General features: G+C 41.8%; 1 protein-coding gene across 3 annotated transcripts in view; it reads right to left on the bottom strand.

The window, feature by feature from the left end:
* Positions 1-1546: 1546 nt before the first annotated feature.
* kif26ab (kinesin family member 26Ab) overlaps positions 1547-20845 on the bottom strand; it is a 65122-nt gene continuing 45823 nt past the window's right edge. For 2 of the 3 annotated variants that reach the window (XM_017416014.3, XM_025005376.2), the window contains 12 exons: positions 16872-17055; positions 14105-14317; positions 12783-12876; positions 11958-12220; positions 10953-11136; positions 10336-10495; positions 9833-9995; positions 5336-8594; positions 4933-5126; positions 4087-4110; positions 3579-3729; positions 1547-3479 (listed from right to left, as the gene is read on the bottom strand). In XM_017416014.3, the coding sequence (XP_017271503.1) occupies positions 3292-3479; positions 3579-3729; positions 4087-4110; positions 4933-5126; positions 5336-8594; positions 9833-9995; positions 10336-10495; positions 10953-11136; positions 11958-12220; positions 12783-12876; positions 14105-14317; positions 16872-17055 (5077 nt within the window). In that variant the 3' untranslated portion in view covers positions 1547-3291. Of the gene's footprint in view, positions 3480-3578; positions 3730-4086; positions 4111-4932; positions 5127-5335; positions 8595-9832; positions 9996-10335; positions 10496-10952; positions 11137-11957; positions 12221-12782; positions 12877-14104; positions 14318-16871; positions 17056-19160; positions 19969-20845 lie in introns of those variants that run through there. The other variant, XM_017416022.3, reaches the window with a different exon arrangement.

Here is a 20845-nt window from a genome sequence, read left to right on the forward strand (position 1 = left end):
AAATTAACCTCCCGAGCTTTTGATCAAAAAAGAATTAACAAGGAGGAGACAAGATGTTGCTGCACAGCAGGGTTCAGCTTCAAGCTGAATATAACCACTAAGTTACAGTATTTTAATCAACAGGACATGGGTCGTACTGAGCAGCAGAACGTTCTGATACACAACGTCTTGCTGCACCAATCTTTTCAGACCTCCTTCTTCTTATTTTATCTCATTTCCTTTTTGTCAGATTTAACCTTTACTTTTTCAGTAATTAGCCTCAAATTATCAGGTAAAAGTATGTTCATTAAATTACTGAATATCCTGCTGATTTCATATCCTATTAACATTTTAAACCAAAAAGACAAGAAAATGGCAAAGGAGGTTGTGGCAGATGGGTAGCAGTAGGGTGTCAATGGAAACATATTTTTAAAAATATAAAACTATCACATTGCTAAAGGTAAAACTTTTCAAGTTTGAATTCTGACCTATTATAAGTTATTGCAACTGTTTTTTACCGTCATTTTGGTGAAGGTTGAGTTTTAGCTGTTTATAGAATGGGTTTCCTTGCTGTTCATTTATTTAAATCTTATGTTAGAAATGTCTAATCTCGCCCTTTTTTTCTGAAGTTTATCAATATGATGAATATGATGACGAACCCTCGTGCTCTAATGAAGTCTTTATTTACTGTAGATTCAAACAATGTGCCCATGTCCTAGAGAGTTTTCCTCTCTTGGTTTGATGTTCATGGTCTTTAATGTTCATTAATGTAGTTTTCTGTTACCCCTTCACAGCAAATGGGGGTCACCACAGCGAGTCATCCGCCTCCATCTAACTCTGTCTTCTGTCCTCACTCCAACTACCCCCATATCCTCTCTAACTGCATCCATACATCTCCTCTTAGTCTCTTTCCCGGCAGCTGCGTCTCTAACATCCTTCTACCAATAGACCCACTGTCCCTCCTCTGCACATGTCCAAACCATCTCAGTCTGGCCTCTCTAACTTTATCTCCCAGTCCTTCAACCTGTGCCGTACCTCTGATGACCTCATTCCTAATCCTGTCTGTCCTCGTCCCTCCCAAGGAGAACCTCAACATCTTCAGCTCTGCCTCTTCCAGCTCTGTCTCTTTGTCTTTTTGTCAGTCCTACTGTCTCCAAACCATACAACATAGCTGGTCTTTCTACTAAATTGTACCATAAATTATTGATTTGGCCTTTTTGATGTTTGTGCTGTCATAAATTGGGAGCTTTTTTGTCTGCATGTTCCTCAGTTTCTTATAGTACTGGGGCAATATGTTTTACAATAAACTAATGGAAATCTCCTAAACCTGCTAAGTATTTATAAGTCTCTAATATCTCAATATTACAGTTCATATCTTTGCCAATACATTCAAGAAATAAGCAAGTAGAGTAAGACTGCAGTCAGATTCTTGTAATCTAGACAGCAGGGGTCCTTCTTGGTTGCATTTGAATTACACTAAATCCTTTATATTCTGAACAATAATAATAAAAATAATTCTATAAATATAAAGGATATAAACTGATGTAAAACATCAAACACTGAATCATCAGTAAGAAGAAACATTTTATTCACAGGTGTTGTAAAAGAAAACACAAGCTGCCATATTTTACATTTTTACACAAGGTTTGAAAAATCCTATACAAAAACAAAGATATTAGAAAATATGGGTTTTGATATGAAATATGACCTATTATTTTTTGGGAGGAAAAAGGTCTTGGTTTGGTAACATCTTTTTTCACTTCATGAACCTAATCCTACATCAGTGAAAACTTAAATTATTGTAAAAAATTAGAATGATAAAAATGGGAGTAAAAATCATCCTTAAAAATGATTAAAAAATCTCATGCAGCATCGTCAGAGAGGGCCTGAGAGAGTACATTTGTGTAAAACAAACAAAACAAAGTCATATTTGTCATAGAAAAAGAAACCAAACACACCAACATACGTCATAATCATGTTTCTTTTTTGAATAATCCTTTTCACCAATCATTTTTGTCTTGTCAGCTTTTTGAATTAAGCATGCTTTCCTGGAAAACTAACAATTCATGAAGCTTTGTCTGAGATGTAAAATCAATGTTGCTGATATGTCAATGCCAAGTTGGGGATAAATGTGTCCAAAGTATGTTTTTTGACCTCAAAGTACTGAATTTCTTAAAGTAGTTGCAGTATAAATGTATTGGGATGCATAGAACTAAGGTTTGGCAGCACTTGGGGAAAAGTACTGTATAAAAAAAGGCTGGCAGGTGGGTGCTGTCTCATCTGTTTATCTTACAGCATAAGATTTAGTTTCTCCCATTTACAGAGAAAACTGGTTTACTGATGAGCACCTCTTTTATAGTAACCATTCATCGAACTACTGTCACAGGTGAGTTTAAGGACATCTCTCAGGTTTGTATGACCATCTACTGAGGCACCAGAAAGAATGGCTGAATCACAAATAATTCCTCCTCATCCAACACAGCAGCTCTCTGATTGTTTTGGCTTAATCTCTCAGTTCCAGTGAGATAAACTTGGGCAACTTGAATAAACTTTCCTGTCCTCAAAATATTACTCTCTACCCTAGAGCGTCCACAAAGACCCATTTGATCAAGGCAACTGGAGAGAAACATATTCGTTCTACCCTGCCAACTTTTACAGGCCAGCTAGCAGGAAACAACTAATGCAACTTGATGAAATAACACAGCCCAGTTTCCAAACTCAAAAAAGAAACTACAAAACCAGACATTTTAACTTAAGGCGCAAGAGGCTGAGTGAACATGGATAAAATGCTGTTTGAGGTTTGAAACAAGAGAAAAGGCAAAGTCTGGGAGCACAGTAACATTAGCTTATTGCTAACTTCTTTTCTTTATTTTTTTTCCCCCTTGAAAGAAAAATTATGCACACCACACATTTGTTTAAATACACTATACAATGCAATATAAAATATTTTTTTCTTAAAAGAAACATGTTCAGGCTTATGCCTGCACCATATGAAAAATAGTGACTCAAACTAAACAATAAAAAAGGCACTTCCGGGTGTTGTTCATCGACTTCTCAGTAAGTGATAGCCACTGCGTTGCCACGACAACAGCATTTGTGCTCACGCTTCATTTCTCTGCTATGTCCTCGAGACAATGAGGCACTGTAGCTCGGCGGTGATGATTTTTTCTGTTTTTAAGTAAAGCTCCACTCTGGTCTCCCCTCTTGTCTGTTGTTCTTCATTCCAGTGAAATTCATAAACTGACTGCTACATTTCTTCTTCCTTTGTCTTCTCACTTCCTCTTCCTTTTCCACTTCTACTTCCTTTTGTCCTCAGACTTCAACTTCACGCAGCAGCCCCTCCTGAGTGACACATGTTGGTGGCGTGCTGATGTCGAAACAGGTCACCATCATGACATGGGACTTGCACAGGTTGACACAAAACTCCAGCTCCTCTGTGGCCTGAGCCAACGCCTCCAGGTACTCTGGAGACTCTTTGTCCAAATTCGGGTCCACTTCAACTGTTGAAACAATGGCATTTTATCATTTGGTTTGCCACAAAATATTTTTATAAAGTTCAGAAGTGAAATAGCAATAAAGCGAAAGCAATCTTCACTTACACTCTCCAGCCCACTTGCTGGGCTCCATCATCAGTCGCACCTTTGTGTCCTCCAGCTCCTCCAGCAACACTTGATGCTTCACTCTCAGTTCCCTCACTTGCTGTTGCCTTCTCTCCAAAATCTTCAACTTACTGTTAAAATACAGCAGCCCCTGAAAGAGAAGAAGAAGAAGTTAATGAAGAAATAGGGGTGCAGCATGAAGGCAACTCTTGAAGGATCCCATGAAGGGGTCATTAGTTGCTTAGCAGCTCAGAGAGCTAAGAGTAGACAATCAGAGGCTCAGAAAAATAAAAACTTTTCTTTCGTCTTCTTTAAGGAGTAAAAAAAAATACATTATATGACTTGGTTTTGTTTTTCATTCGGACCACAAATCATAAAGTTTACTTTCTAAATAAAATGATCATTTCCAATCAAATAAAATTTATGATGTTTATCAAATATGTGTTTCATCTAACATATAACCTTGACTGGCTGTATATAAATGTCAGTAATTGAAAAATAGGCTCACCTTGTCAACATCTTGGAATGGTTGCTGGAGAAAAAAAATAGAACATGTTAGCTTGTTTCCATGGAAAGCATACAGTACTGTCATCTGTAGATGATTTAATATGTTATACATAAACTGTGGGGGGTGGGGTGGGATATTTTATTAGTGTTTTGCAGTACTGAGGGAAAAACAACATCTCAGAAAACAGCAGCAGCTAATTACTTTTAATTTAAGCTCTGAGAAGTTTTATTTAATGAAAGTAAATTAAACTACAATTTATAACTGATTTGTTTTTTTCTATAAAGTGTCTCTAGGGAAGAGCTGAACTTCTAGAAAAAGGGGAATAGGGATATACAGTGAAGACTGTTGGTGGTGAGTTGATTAAGAGTTGTTTGGAGTACTGTATTTAATCTCCACCTCTTTTTTACACCTCCATTTCAACACCACCAGGGCCAGATAGTTCTCATATCTAAATCAGTTAACCTCATCAGTAATTGACTTCTGAACTTTTGGTATTTATCAAGAACGCTGCCAAAATATCAAGCTCCAGGAGTCTGGACACAAACATTTTAACTCCCAAGATCTGCTGCTGAGCTGTCTGAAGGTCAAACGTCTGGGACAAATTATTTCTGTCCTGATCTTCGACATGAAACTGGGAAGGAGGGATCCAAGAAATTCTCACAAAGTTCTGTGAGTCCATGTGGCTCATGTTGAGCATGCATAGAATTAGCAGTACAAGTTTAAAACATTGCAAAGTCCTAACAGGTGGGAGTCACAAGATCTGAACCCATGGGTGACATTATCAAAAACCAGTTTCAGCAAAATGAACAATCACAAAGAAGTAGTCATGGTTGACCCTCTGCTTACCTCTGTGGTTTCCTCCTGACGCCGTCTTTGGAGCCGTTCCACATCGTCGATCTCATACACCTTGATCTCAAAGGATTCTTTCAACGGTCCAGACATAGGAGGCAAGTCCACCCACTGGCCTGCTGTGCCCACCTTCTTCCCCAGGGATGATGTGTCTGGCAGGGGTGCTGGGATCAGCCTTCTTCTCTGGAAGCCTACAAACCACACATACAGTAATCTTAGATAGGCAAAGATTGGTCGTATTTTCTCAGAACTATGGGGGGAAATGTATAAATGTCAAAAGATGCAAGGCTTTGTTGTAGTTATTGCATGTAAGAAAAACTCGTTTAAAATATGTAGTAATATAACAAAACATTTCAGATATGTGCATAGCAACTTCTACATTTCTAAATTATTTTCTTACCATTAGCTCTTTTCTTGGGATACTTAGAGCTTCTCGCTCTGCCTGAAGATGACATGCCGCTTTCACTCATAGAGTCGTGGGCAGAGGAAGCGCTGCCTGTGGCTTCACTGTCTCTGATCATGCTTTCATAGCCGCTGCTGCCTCCACTGTGGTAGAACAAAGCTGTGCGGCCCATTGCTGGAGGCAGCTCCCCGCTCAACACACTGCTGTTGTCGCTGCCATGTCCGCTGCTATAGCGCTGAGGCCGCCTTGGTGCAGTGATTTTACTGTATGGCGAGGGCAGCATGGCTGTGGGTGACTTGTCATCATTCACATTCACCCCACTGTCATTCCCACTGTCTGAATCGCCTGAACCTCTCCCATGTTTGCCTGATATGTTGCCGGTTGCAAGTTCAGTCACACGACTATTTGCGGCCCTTATGGCCTGCTTTGTGCCCATGATCGTCCCTCTTCCAGGCTTATTAGAGACCGGAGCAGTAGTCCGAGGGGCTGCTGTTCGACCTGACGGAGGAAGGTTGGTATTGGTGTTTCTGGTCACAGGAGTGGCCAGAGATTTTGTTGAGGAGCTGAGGCCCTTGGAGTTGTTGGCTGACAGTGAGCGTGCTTTACTACCATTTACTGTTCCTAATGCTCTGGGATTTACAGAAGCTTTTACCTGACTTGATTTGCTGATATTTCCTTGGCTTTGAGTTGATTGGAAGGTAGCTATGGGAGAGCTGGATGAATTAGGAATACCAAATCTTGGAATTGACTTGTTGGATTTGCTACCCAGACTTGCCCCACTGTTCTCCCTACTAAGCGCAGCTCTGGAACCTGATAAAGACAGGCTTTCACACTTTTCCAGTGACATTTGACTGCCGTAATGCAGTCCAGCCTCTCCTCTAGAACCTTTGGCCTTCAGGCTGGAGGTAACTTTGGCTGTGTTGAGGCTGGAGGTTTTCAAATTTGTAGAGTCAAGTTTTTGATGTACTTCAAGCTCATCTTCTGATACAGCTACCCTTGTCCCAGAGGTCTTCCCTGCCTCCCCATATGCTGACTTTAAGGCACTTTGGGGCAGCAGGATCTTGGTCTTGTGATCAAGGCTGGACTTTCTAACTGGAGGGGGAGGTGGCGAGACACAGCCAGGTTTAGGGAGATTACTTGGTTTCTGTGAGTTAGCCTTGTTGTTTTTCCCCAGAGAGGAAAATTTAAGGCTTGTGGCAGATGCAATAATATCTTGTGTTCCCTTGTGGTCTGTTGAGAAATGAATAACAGGCACTGTTCCCAAGGTGGTGGCACCTCGTCTCAGCTGGGGCATTTTGCTGGGTGGATTCTTTGTAGCTGATTTCTCACAGCCATCAACCACTCTCTGAGATGAGGTAGACCCTGGCACCTTAGGTGGGCGAGGTACACTGCTGCTGTTGTTGGGTGTTCTACTGGAAATAATACCGCTAGGGGGGTTTCTGAGAAATCTGCTGGTGCTGCTGGAGTCAGAAATTTGAGGTTCTGAGTGGTTGTTGCTCCGCTGCCAAGGATCCTCCTGTTTAGCCTCTTGCCTTGGTGGATCTCTACCGCTGCTGCTGCTACTGCTACTACTGTGAGAGATTGATGAGGTAGGTTTAATCTTCCTGGGAAGACTGGAGTGTACTATGGAGGAGCCCTGTGGAGGTGAAGAGGAACTCAGTGAGTGAGCTTTAGTTAATTTGGATGTGAATCTGAGAGATCCTTTAGTTGACTCTGGTGATGGAGGACACTTTGTCAGTGAAAGTTTACTTGAGGCAGCACTGTCACTATCTTGTTCAGAAAAACTAAAACCACTGTCATTTAGAGAGTTCTTAGGATCTCTTGTAGATGATGCACAGTGAAACATGTCAAGAGAATCAAAGTAAAAGGTGGCCTCTGATCCTAAGTGTTTCACCTGTGGAAGGAAAACATCTGTAGAATGAGCACCTTCACTTTCCAATGTGCAGACACTGACCTCACTCAGCCAAGAACTGATAGATGAACCTCTGCTGTCTATACCCTCCATTGCACCCTCCTGAAGAGGTGTGACCACAGCAACATTGACCTCAGATCCTCCAACAGCTGACGTGTAGGCATCAAATTCATCATTGATACTGCTGATGATACTGACAGGTCGGGAACCAGAGGCCAAGGCCTGAAGTGAGCAGTCACTGTTGAAGCTAATGATGCTTGATGGCCGACCTTTATCCACAATACTGCCAATAGACAGCTCTTCTACCACAGTAAACACTAACTCATCCTCTCCATTCAGCTCCACAGGCTGCTGCAGGGTGACAGTAGCTCTAAGGATATCCCGATCCATGCATCTTTCCCTCATAGTTGAGCGGACTTGGCAAACCTCCATTGGAGCTCTGAAAAAAGGGGAAGTACATGGATCCTTTCTTTTCACTGCTTGGTGGCTCATTCCCACAGGTGGCATTCTGGTGCTTGATCTTTCTTCATTCTCTGCATTTTCTTTCTGCTGTAACGGAGGCGGTGCTGGCTTTGGCAAGGCCTTCTTGTTAGCGTAAACTTTCTCCCTCACCACAGGCTCTGAATTTAGAACTGTGGAAGTTGCCAGACTATTAGAATTAACCTGGCTTTCAGTAATCAAGGATTTCTCACCATCAGCACTGGTCCTGCAAATATTGTGAATATTCTCTGATGGCGCCCTTTCTTCAGGTATGCATTGAGTCTTGGCAATGTCCAGTTTAGATTTAACATTAGGACTGCAGGATGGTTGCATTGGGACAGGTTTGGGAAATTGTTTGGTTGAAATGCCCTCTTGGTTGTTAGAAATATTTGCCACAGTCTTTGGTGAATTAGAGCCTTGGTTCTCCTTAGATTTGTCAGTCTTAGGACTAGCCTGGTTTCTCTTGCCCTCTCCAACAAAGGCAGTAGGTTCTTCACTTCCATCTATACACTCCAACCTTTCCTGCAGCTCAGCAAATGTGTTGCATTTAAAGAATTGATCTCTGTCCAGAGGGCCCTCTTTAACAGATTTCTTCTTGTTCAGTGAGGGGATAATTGGAACAAAGGCAGGTGGACCTTCATTGTCACTAAGCTCCCTATCTGAGATTGCAGTTCCCCCAGGGCCCACATAAATAACAGTATCACAAGACTGTTCACTACTTGAAGAGTATTCTGGGTCACTGAGCAAGGCCGGCAGGTCTGGGTCCAGGGCTACAGTCCGAGGGTGAAATGGCCTAAGGTGAGGTGGCCGGCGAACCCTCCCTTCCTCACAGGAACTTTCTCCTCCAGATGAACTGGATGCATACTTTAAAAAAGGACAAAATCAAAGCAGGTATCAGTCTCTTGTATTTTCAAATGGCATGATCAAAATTATATGTCACTTTAGAATCACAGCTCAAAATACTTTTGATGGAATGATTCTTAATCAGGTTAAGTTAGTCCCTCAATGTCTGTACTGAACCTTTGCTTCTTAAGTCAGAGGGTAAGCTCTTCACGGGGAGATTGAATAAAGAGTTTGATCTATGAATGCTGCTCATTTTGATGTTTCTCTACCTCAACAAACCTGATTTAAAGGAGAAGGAGATTAACAAGCTTCTGCAGAACTTGATATGCTGAAGAGGTGAATCAACCATTCAATCTGGTGCATTGTAGCAGGTAAACAGCTAAAACATGCAGAATAGTGGTCCTCTAGGACTGGAATTTGACACCACTGCTACAAACTGTAAGGTTACTGGTGTGTATAATAAGTTGATGACTTTTTGTTTGTTGCATGACATTTGATAGACTGATTTGTCATCCCTCAACCTAAAGGTGAAAACAACTTGTAATTACAAGATAATCATTACAAGCATCATACTGTAAGTAATGACAGCAAGTATGTTTTTCTTTATTAAATATACATTTTATGCAACACATTTTAGCTATTGTAATTTAAAGTATTGTAAAAATAATTTTTCAATATGAATCAATATTTATCTAAAGGTTAAAAGTGCACATCGATAGTCTTATGGAAGTTAATGTCAAGTATACAAATTGCTGTATCAGAGCAGCATAATAGTCATCACTGGGACCAATACCGAATAAATACACTCTGCCATTGCACCTAATTATCTAGAGCATTTATTTCCCTAATCTGGGGGACAGCATTGCACACGTTCTTAGGCAGAGGTATTGATTTTATAATTATGTGTTGAGAAGCTGAGAAAAACTAGTTCTCAATTACAGCAGTAATAATAATTCATTTTCAGCATCATTTGTTCACTTAATAGCTCCAAAAATCACAGGAGGAAGAAAAAAATTGAGAACTTAAATCACAGGTTAAACAAATTGCAAGATTTCAGATTGCTTTTAATGTGAAAGCCTACATTCAGGACACACTTAACAAACAATTACTCTGCTTGATTAAATTAGAATTTAAGTATGTTAGAATAAGTTGGAAAAAAATGTTTGTGAAAACTTGTAAACTGTACAGTTTCCTCTGCTTGACTATCAGTTTATTGCTGCATAAATTGATTTGTGATGTTAGAAAGGATATTACTGTACCTTGGATTTCTTCTTCCTCATGCGGTGGATGCGGGAGGCTAGCTGGATGGTGGTGAGTGAATCAGCATAGTTGGCTGGGGAATCAGAGATGTGGGCAATCATTGTGGTTCTGCAGTTGATGTTGCCGAGGGACTCCCTCAACAACATTGTCAGTTTGCTGTCCCTGGAGGGTGCATTAACAGTGTTATTAGCAAACAGCACAGTTATCTTGTAAAACAAATGATAAAGGTAGCTAATATGACTGTTAGAGCAGCTGTCTTGACTACTCAGGACTAAAAACACTCCCAAACGGCGAATCAATTAATCTTTTTATACCTAAACCATATGATTGCATTTAACTCATTATCTAAGCCCAATTAAACAGACTAAATAAATTGTCACACATTAATCCTGTAAGCAGATTATCTCACTGATTTCTTTAACATAAATAACATACAGACACAAAATCTTTAAAGGCAAAAGCACAGAAAAAAGGACATTAAAACTAATGGTGGTTTTCTTACTTGTAAGGTACATGTTTTGCTCCATTTGCCAAAGCCATTATGACATTTCCCAGTGCATTCAGGGAAAGACACAAGCTTCCACCACCATCTCTGCTTTTGCTCAAGACCTTTTCACAGCTTCCCAAGTCGATAAGGTGCAGCCTGCTCCGTCCACCCGACACTGGAACGACAGCGGCAATAAAACCAGGTGAGCACAACCCAGACACACCCACTGTGAGCATAGACCTCCTCACAAACAGTCGCATGATGACAGGAGTGGCACAGCTCTGTCTGAGCTGTCTGGTTTATTTATGAGTAAGATGAAGTGATTCAAACTGCAGCCAGACTGTAGGACTCCCACCAGATGTTTAACTCTCAATAACAGGGAGTTGATTTTCTTTACAAATATGAAAATAAATCTTTCACAATCAGACATAAAGCTTTTCTAATGATTTTAAGCAAGGCTTCAAACCTTAATTAGAATTTATGTAATATGCATATGCATTTTAATAGGTTTCTTGCTATAGCAAAGGCCAAACCCAGCTATTTAATGAACCATGTGGTTGACTCTATAACTTTTTGCTTCTAGTGCATGCCAGAAGTTTGTAGATTCTCTGTAGCAATGCAGGAATACTAACTTCCACCTTTGCCGCTCTTCTCCATGCGATATTGGTAAATGTGTAGAGTAAATAGCATGTGGGAGTTGCGTCGTTCGTCCTCGTCAACGTTTGGCCTGCTGGTGCTGCGTGCAGCAAGGGCTGCATCCAGGAAGAAGGCGGCTTTCTCAGCAGTAGGGGCACGAAGCTCGCTCTGATTCTGGAGCTGCAGGTTGGGAGAAGAAGACAGATCAACCTTGGGGTGAGGAGAAGAGACCACACAGGGCTTTAAAGAGGCTATATGTGAAAAGGGAGGCACTATAAAGCAAGGGGAGCCAGTTAATTGGACCCCAGCATACATTTCTGGCCCATTAGAATGTATCTCAGGGGCAATTAAAACCGGAGATATGCACACAGAGGGAGGAGGATTAGGAGAGGTAATGCAGGAGCAGGAGGCAGGGGTAGTTCCCTACACATGATGTGATGAGGGTACAAAAAAAAGAGGGAATACGAAGGAGAAAAGACAGAAGAGAGGAAGACGCAAACACGTGGCTGCCGAGAGGAAGAGGAGCTTCATAGAACTGCACCTCCTTTGAAGTCAGAGTCCACAGATATCCCCAAAAACAACATCTGTCAGCAACACCTGTGAGTGCCTTCAAACCTACAGTTTGCCCCATCCCCCAATAATATTTCTCTAGCCATAGAGGGCTAACTCTGATTCATGCATAATAGATGCTCTGACAGGAGCGCCAATACAACACTGAAGAAGAAAGCTTTCAATAACATAGATGGATTCAGCTGAAATATAAATCATGGATTTCAGACACAGGTAAGATAGAGCAAGACAAACTAAAGCATCCTGGGAGATAAAAGAAAAATATAATAAAAAAAGAACACATGCAGTTTAAAGAAAGTTTAAACCTCTTTGAAAGAAAATAAAGGGGGTAGATCATAGACAGAAAAAAAATCAATACTCAGACGGACTAATTCTTTAACCCGTGAAAGGATCAGTGAACAAAGAAAGAGTGGAGTTGGGATGCTGCTAACCTGCGTGCCACAGATGGGATCTTCCCTTAGATGGATTCCTGGAGATTGGCCTTCCTGCAGGCTGCCTGTTGACACCTCAGACAACAAGTCCTTCAGCTCTTCGTCTTTTCCAAAGATTTCCACAGCAGAAACACGAACTGAGAACCGTGTGCCAGTCTTCTCCTTGCGCTCATTGATGAGCTTGAAGAGCCAAGAAATGGCACAAGGCACAATGCCTAGGCTCTGAGTGGAGCTGTCTTTGCCAATCATGGTGTAAGTCTTGCCTGGTGATGTGTGAAAGAGACAGGAGGATGAAAATGGAAAAATACCCTTTCATATGTTCCATCTAAAATTAATTCTACTTTCTTTAAGATGTTTGGAGTGGGCACAATCTTCATAAAGAAATGAACACTCATTGGAAATTTTCTGATTAGCAATTGCTGCTGAAAAAAATAGCTAATGTAGAAAATCTGATGTAAAATTCAGTACAAGTAAAAATGAAATGCTAATTCAAGGACTTATTCCAGAAGCAGTCATTCTGTGGAGAATTATAGCTAACAGCAGCATGAGGAAAACAAGCTCTTCAGCCTGAGAGCACCGGCCAGACCAATTACTAAGATTTTAATTAAAGTCTGAGCCCTGAAGCGTGGATGCAGCACTTTAGCCCTCACCCCCTCCTCAAACTCACTTCCCATTCTTTTTTCCTCCCATCTCTCATTCCTTGACTCACCCCAGTGCACCACTAAGCCAATTGTGGACATCAAGTGTAGCTAACAAAGAGCAATGAGAGTTTTTCTTTGACTAACAAAAGCACATGTCTAATCTGTTGCCGGTGGAGGAGCTTACCGAGCTTGACTTGACCAAAGCAGAAGATGCAGCCGTCTGCACCATTTACTACCGATTGGATGACCTCAGCTACTGTCCCTGAGCACACCTCAGCCTGTGAGGAACAGAAAGAGACAACACCCCCCCACACACATTCACAATCAATTTACAGTTCAGCCACATCTAGGAAACACTTTAAGACAAACATATTTAAAACAACAATGCCAAAATGAACAAAAAAGGATATTTGGAATTGGCTACACCAAATCACATTAATGGTTTCAGGATTTTTTATCACTAGGGTGTATTTTTGTGGGTGTTGCAATGTGTGGCTTGTCGTTGCAATCTGTTTCAGCATGGATCTTCAGAGGGAAAGGCTTCAGCAGCAGGGGGCCTTTTTTCCATACACCACACAGCAAACATAACCTCTTCCAGCAGAGCCTGCTTGCTGTGACTGTTAGACACCAGCAGAGTAGTCCCAGCAGCGCAATCTAGCAAGGTGGCCTCTGCTCTAAGGTAGAAACAGTGGTAGGGTGAATGAGTAGGGCTATCGGGCCCTTAAAACAGACAATTTTCAGGGGCATACTTCAAACAAAGGGATAGGAGCTACACCAGTTTTAAAATAATAAAATTCACAAATGTATCTTCTTTATTCAAATATTTTATTGTCACAACAACCATTCTCAACTATAATTTGATTTTTACAATGTATGGGCATATTGATGTCTTATTTGTTTATGTAATTGTGTATCGATGACAATTGATGGTGAATGGGCTTCTTAAAGGTGTGTCCAAATAAAGGGCCAAGGGGTGGGGATAATACTTGAAAATGGGATTCAGCCTTTGGCTTCAACTATTATCGTCAGGGCAAGGTTACATGGCAAGGTTATTGCTTGACATAGGTGGTGTGATAGAGGATGTATTAAGTTTATTGCACCATTGGGGAAAAAATTAACTGAAATTTTAGGGACATTTAACACATATTTTAATGTTTCAATCAAAATCTGTGGCATTTTAAGACTGGTCTGTCTAAGTGGGTGTTGTGTGGTTAGATTTAGCTGTTCTGTTAAAGTAGAGGTTAGATATAAGTGGAGTGGATTCAAATCATTCCTCAGACGGCTTAAAAGTCCCAGCTGTTAGACCCACATTGGTAAGAATGCCCCCCTGACCCAGGACAAGCATTTTTCTCTAAGCCCCTGGTCACACCCTGTGAACATAAAGATGTTTCTTTGTCCTTGAGTGGTTGCATTTCCAACCAGCACCTAAAAAATATATATATATATATATATATATATATATATATATATATATATATATATATACACACACACACTGGTTCTTACTTGTGAGGCATCCTGGGTAAAAACAGCATCGAAGGCAAATATCTTTGGGACAGCCACAGTGGCAGAGCGCCTGTGCCCTGAACTGGAGTGGGGGCTTGACGCAGAGTCATAGAGGGTGAGCTGCTTCTTCCTGCTGTCAACTTTTAAGAAGGACTGAAACTCTGAGGAGTCGACAGCCTCCAGAGATGGACAGATCCGCATCATCACTTTCACCTTGTAAGATAAGCAAAAGGAGAGGACAAAAAAGGTGGATTACAAAGTGGAAATAAAACATGACAAATGGTCAAATGGACTCAACAGAAATTGTTCTCTGGTTCAGCTTTAGGAAAAATAAAACAGAGTAAGCCTAAGATTTATTTTTTACCAGGAACAGAAAAAGGAGAAAGTGAGTGTTAGGTATTCTTAGCATAAGTTGCAAACTAAGTCCTTCAGCATTATGCATTGACATCACGTCCATTTTTTCCGAGCTGATGTACATTCAAGGTTACCATGGAAACACTAAGTCTCACATTGACTGGCAAACTCAATGGGTCAACACATTGCTTAATGGTGTTAGTAAAAGGCAGCAAGGTGAGTATTGAAAATCATAGCTGAGAACGGAAGAAATTGATGTGTGTGAAGCGTCCTGCTGAGGGATTATCCGACTCAAGGCTATTTTTCTGGACCATGAGCAGCTCACCAGCATGGGACAGTGGGACCATATGCCCCCCACCCCCACTATTTTTCCACCTACTCACTACTCTCCTTTTCTTGTCCTTCCTCATAATTGCAAGGAAAATGCTCAACATTGGGAAGACTGAAACTTGCCCAGTTGCATTCTTGAACTTGACATTTATCAAGAGTGAATACACATTCCGCAGGTTCATCAAGCCACCATGGAAAACTACAAATGCATGACATCTTTTCTTATTCAAGTGTTGACTGAGTATTATTCTGACAAAACTGATGTCATTGTTGTGGTCAATTGTGTTGCACCCTTACAGACAACAGCATATATTTCCTGCCTCAATCCTGCTTTAGAGAGGCAGTGGGTGAGGTTTCTGTATGTCAGGCTATACCACACCCCTGTTTCCAATATCATTCTTTCACAATTCTAACAACCCTGTATTGCTTTCCATTCTGATGGTCAGATATTTCCCACTTGTAATTCTCTAAAGGCGGTGTGAGAACATATCTGTGACTGACAGGCGACAGGAACAGCTCTCAGGATATCTTTAGCAGTCTTTTGAATTCCTGTCATCTCCTAGAGTGTGTAGTGTTACGCCTAGCGTTACATTACCTGAACAGTTTCTATATGCTGCAGTTTGTGTGACATGCAACTCAATCCAAGACTGTTTCAAAACTGCCTGGAAAAGTACCTCTGCTGCCTCTTAGGCAGTGAAATAAAGCCATTATAATACTGCTAACTCTTTTCTCTTTTGACAGAAGACTGTTTTGCTCAGCCTGAGGACTCTCCACACCTACACAAAAGGTCCATTCTCCCACTGACATGTGAATAAATATTCCTACAAATCTAGGCTACGGGACTGCAAAACAATGTGACAAAACCCTTTCCTTTCATTGAGTGAATTTATCCACAAGCCAAAAGTGAACTCTTTGGCATTTTTAAGTGACCGTTTTGGGTTTAACAAATGCATATGTTGAGTAAATTACATTTGCTTTGACATTTAAACTGAGTGTTTGCCTCTCAGACAGAAACGCTGACATCTCAGCTTTATTTATGTTGGCAAAGAGTCGACACCAGAGATGATTTTTTTTAATGTATTTTTTCTGTCCCAGGATCCCTCTTGAAATCCATTAGTGTGGCTTGGCGTTACTCTATTCACTCAACAGTCTAAACCTGTAAAAGAAAAAAACATCTCTAGGTGAAAAGTAGGGAATTGGAAGTGACCTAAATAAGCCTGATGGAAGCAAGACTTGGGTCTCAGGGTGGACTGATATAAAACAGATGTATCCAAAATTCTGGGGATTAATGAAAATGTTATTTCAGTAGTGTTTCCATCCCCTTTAAAACAGGGACAAACTAATGCGTTTGCTCACCAGTAAACAGTAAAGCTAAGCTGATACATTTAAAGCATCATAAAATATCATAAACTCTGTACAGCCTCTTTAGCAGCCCTGATATACAGTACCTATCATGCATGGGCTTGAAGATGTTTGTTAATAACATAAGGTTTTTATGAAGTCCACATGTCAAAAGGAGATTTACAATGTGTGGCAAAACTTCAACCGTCTGGATACCTGGCAACAGAAGCGAGCATTTCCTATCCAGGTGGGATCTAATCTTGTTCGGGGACTTCTGCTTTGTAAATACAGGACGTCAGCTCAGACAAACAATACCCAATAAACCACAAAGGAAGAGCGATGTGTTTATACAGCTTTGTTTAATGACTGTCCTATAGCTGCCAGCCTGACTTTCATCACTGCGCACCGCACCAAGAATGGATTCAGAAATCCTGCTGTTAACAAGACCACAGATTTGTGAATTACAGCTTTTACTCGCTTTCAGTGTTGAGAGAGGAATGCTTGTCTCACAAACTGAGTGAATTCATGACATTCCAGCAGGCTTATCTGGCTACATCTGCATGGACTGGACCAGACGGCATGCTGCCTGTGGACCAGTCTGTCGCCACTCTGCATTTCACCCCTTCAAACAAACGGGGTCTTTGTGATGGAGGCAGGGAATTACAGCCTATGTATATCAGGCATGCAGTGTGTATATGACTTGTGTGTCTGTGTGCATACATTGACTCATGTCTGCTCTCACCTTTCCCATCCCTGGGTTCTCTTTCACTTTGGACACAGCTCGGAGCAGGCATGGTGGTGCAGGAGGTGGCGAGACCTGCAGGATACCACTGAAATTGGTTGGGTAGATGGAGGGTTCCTGCGGGTGGAGCGGTGAGGGCTGATGTTTCTTCCGCTTTGAGGAGAGGTTCAGCTTCTGAGCTGCCCTAAAAGAAAAAAAAAACTTCAGAGGTGAAGATATACTTTGAAAACCACCATGCCAGGAAGTTCATACACATGGAAATCATTCTTTCAGTGAGGTATCATGCCAAGAGCTTATATTGTACCTTAACTGTACAGCTTAAAGGTAAATAGTTTGGTTCAAGCTTGCCAAAGTAAACAAAGTCAATGAAGGACTAATGCTATGCCACCATTCCTATTCATTCTCCACTCTAAAACTACTTTTAGAACAAGAAGAATAAAGCTGCAGCCTCCAACTTTGGCTTGAAAAGGTGGTTTAAACTATAACACCATAAGACAAATGATTATCAGTCAGAGGTCTCAAACCTGCAAATGACTGTAGGAAGCGGAGCAGTTATGATGGAGCATGTATTGTATGATGGAAGATTTGATCATGATATGCAAGCTGGCTACCACTATTAGATATAATAATATAATATAACAAAGTACAACTTTAATACTGAGCACATGGTATATCTGCTGTGTTGGCACCAACCAGAACCTCTACTTTTTACAGAATCCTGTAATTTAATACTCCTCTAATTAAATTCTACTATCATTCAGGTCTCTATTTTCTTACAGTCACTAAGTAGTTGAAACTGTGACCCCAAGGCTAACTGAGCCAGGAATTTGCACTTCTTTCTGTCCTGAAAGTCAAAGGACAACACTGATGTCTCTTCCAGGTTCTGCAGGGAATCTGGCCAGACTTAAGAGTGTTTCCAGGTATGACATTGCCCTGGATCAGCTAACATACCTCAACCCACAATTCAAGGTCGTCAGGAAAAGTAATGCCCCCAAATGTACTCTTAAGGTTTTCACTCAAGCAGTGAGATTTCAAAGAAAGCCAAGAAGGGCAATGAAGTGATTGTTAACGTGAGAAAACAAGTAGCTCACAGAATAAAAAGAAATGAAGTCAAAGACTGATAAATGTGCAAAATAAGGAATGTAGAGAACATAAAAAGCACCTCAAAATGAGAAAAGGGAGAGTAAAATGAAACATATCCATGTGTAGGTGTGCTTCCTCAAAATCCAACCTTAGCTCATTTATCCTACTCTGAACTCGAATGTGAAGAACTGGGTGGGCTGCTGCCAAAAACCCAACCACACTCCCCTTCTTCTCTCCCTGGAGTCCTTCACAGCCTAACCCCCTTTTCCAGTACTCCCCTCTTCACCGCACACCCCCTACAGTGACAGCCTAAGAGCACAATCATGGAACACACTGCTGGCTGATGGAATAATTATTGCATCCAAGAAGGCTACAGGAGAAGTCCCTCCCCAGGGAGCTGCCTATATGTGAGATAGCATGCGAGACAGATCGTGTGACTAGAAAAAATGAGATGCAATAGATGGATGTGAGACAAGGAACAAGAAAGGAGACACTATGCTGGAGTCCACGTGGCTGTGTGTGGCAGCATGCATGTGCGCTTGCAAAGAGAGCTTGTATATTCATATCTGCAGCACGTTCATTCAAGCCAAACTGTCTCACCTCATTCTGATTCTCTCTTCCAGCAAAGACACGAATCAAGTGTCTTGAGTTACCCTGAGACACTGCACAAGAGAAACAAGCACTAAATTGATTTGTAACTGTCTTGACCACTGAGGAGTGTTTCCATCCCAAAGCTGAGCCTGTAACCTTGAAGTTTAATTCATGTTGCAGAATTATGTTTCGGTGCACAGGTGTGCACTTGAATGAAAAGCAAAAAATAAAGAATGGCTGGGTTGGTTTATTTCACATCCACATATTCACAGGAAAATTAATTGCTTGCCTTTTTCCCTCCCTGCCCCTCCCTTCCTCCTCTATCTGCCTCTCTCCATGCCTCACCAAAGTATGATCGGAGAAAAGGCGTTGAGAGGAGGCTCGGATTTCTTTTCACCCACAACAGCTTGTCCACCTGTTCACTCTCAATCTCCATGCAAATGAAGCTGTTTTCCAACACAATTTGGTTTGATTGCTCAAAACAGAATGTGCAAACCAAAGTCTAATATCACTCGAGTTTGTGCAAAATATATACAAACTGCATGTGCTCTCTGAAGCATATGTTTGTTTTAACATGCACCAATGAGACCATGCTGCCTACAATGATGTACTTACAGCTCTTTCCAATCCATCATCTAGTTTATGCTCATAGTCAACAAACAGATGAATGATACAGTTCAACTTTGCATTCCATTTCGGAGTTGTCACTGTTCTCCATTATTTGCACATTTGATACGCCGGCACAGTCGCCGAGAACAGAGCGAGGAGGGGGTTGCTCACTAGTCAGGGCACAGGGGTCCTTTTTGCTCTGATCGCAATCATTGAGGTTCCACTTGATTTCACAGACGTTTGTAAGAAGCTGGGGGGGCAGAGGGAGGACGAGGAGGAGGAGGCGTGGGCATCATAGTAACTAAATGGAACAAGCGCCAGGTGGGGCAGGGAGGAAGTGGGCAGACAGGATGAGCACCCCGCAGGAAAAGTAAAATAGGTGCACACCAGAGGGGTGCCGGTAATCCAGAGAGTTTTCTTTTTTAAAAGAAAGCAAGGATGGGGAAGTCAGGATGAGAAGAGGTACCCCTTCCAAAAAGCATGTCTAAGTCATTCCATGTGTCTTCACCAGGAAAAGTTCTGCATCAGTTCAGAGGCTTGAAAACAGATCGGTTTTCCACTCCTTCTCTTCATCCAATTCTTCGTTCATACCACAAGCTGCATGGTTTTTTGTCATGTAGTTAATCCACTGAGCTGTGAGTGGCTGTACATCCCAATGGTCTTTCCATGGTCTTTCTGTGCTGCTCACAGGCAGAAGGAGTGGGAGCGATTCGGCACTCCTGGCTGGAATGGAAGCTTTCCTTGGGTTTCTAAAAAAATAAGAACTACTTCTGTTCCGCCTCTTGGTCCTTCCCCTGCTATCAGAGAAATTCTGGCAGCTGTCCTGCCGTGTCTCTCTTTCCTTCCTTCCCTCTCTCTCTCTCTTTCTCTCTCACACACACACGCACACTGTCACACACACACTCACACATACCTCCTCCCTCCTCTCCCTCTCCTTTTTTTTTCCCCTCAGCCCAGCCCCTTTTTTCCTCCGACTGCCAGACGAGGTGTCAGCGCTCGATTGCTGGCTGCTTGCGGCGCAATTTGCCAGTACTCTTTTTCTCTCTGCACCCGCGCACACACACACACACATAGGTTCATACAATCCCCTGCACAAACACCCACATGTATGCACCTCAAAACACGTCACATGAATACTTAATGCACATAGGAGCCCCCTTCTTCTTTTTTTGGGGTCCCACACTTCAAACAGATTGGGTTAGTATGCCTACAGTGCATACATGAGCCCAAGTGCATGTGTGCTTTTTTATTTGAGTGTTCTTTTTTTGTCATTATTGAAGGATGTAATTAGCCAGAAGAATGAGTATGTTATTAATCAAAAGTAGAGTCGCAGAGATAAGGGAGGATATACTTAAAAAAGATGGATTGCTTGAACGAATGATGCTCGGGCTCAATGGGCACGCTCGGAGAGAGTAAAAAAAAAAAAAAGAATGTGAGGTGGAAGAAAAGGGAAAGGAGAAAGCAGACAATGAACAGATGACATCTCAGAAAGGCAGATTTAAGCTGGCCAATAAGAGGAAGTGCAGTCGGTCAGTGGTCAAGGGTAAAAAGGGGAATGAAAGCATGCAAGTGGGTGAGCGCTGGGGTGAGAGTACCCTGTATTCCCTGGGCTGCCAATTTACCAGTAAGCCCTCTCAGCCCCCCGACTAGCCAGTGTTGTTTGAAAGGCTGCCGCGTTGGCTGCAGAGAGC

Source organism: Kryptolebias marmoratus, linkage group LG10, assembly GCF_001649575.2.
Source record: "Kryptolebias marmoratus isolate JLee-2015 linkage group LG10, ASM164957v2, whole genome shotgun sequence".
Classification (NCBI taxonomy): Eukaryota; Metazoa; Chordata; class Actinopteri; order Cyprinodontiformes; family Rivulidae; genus Kryptolebias; species Kryptolebias marmoratus.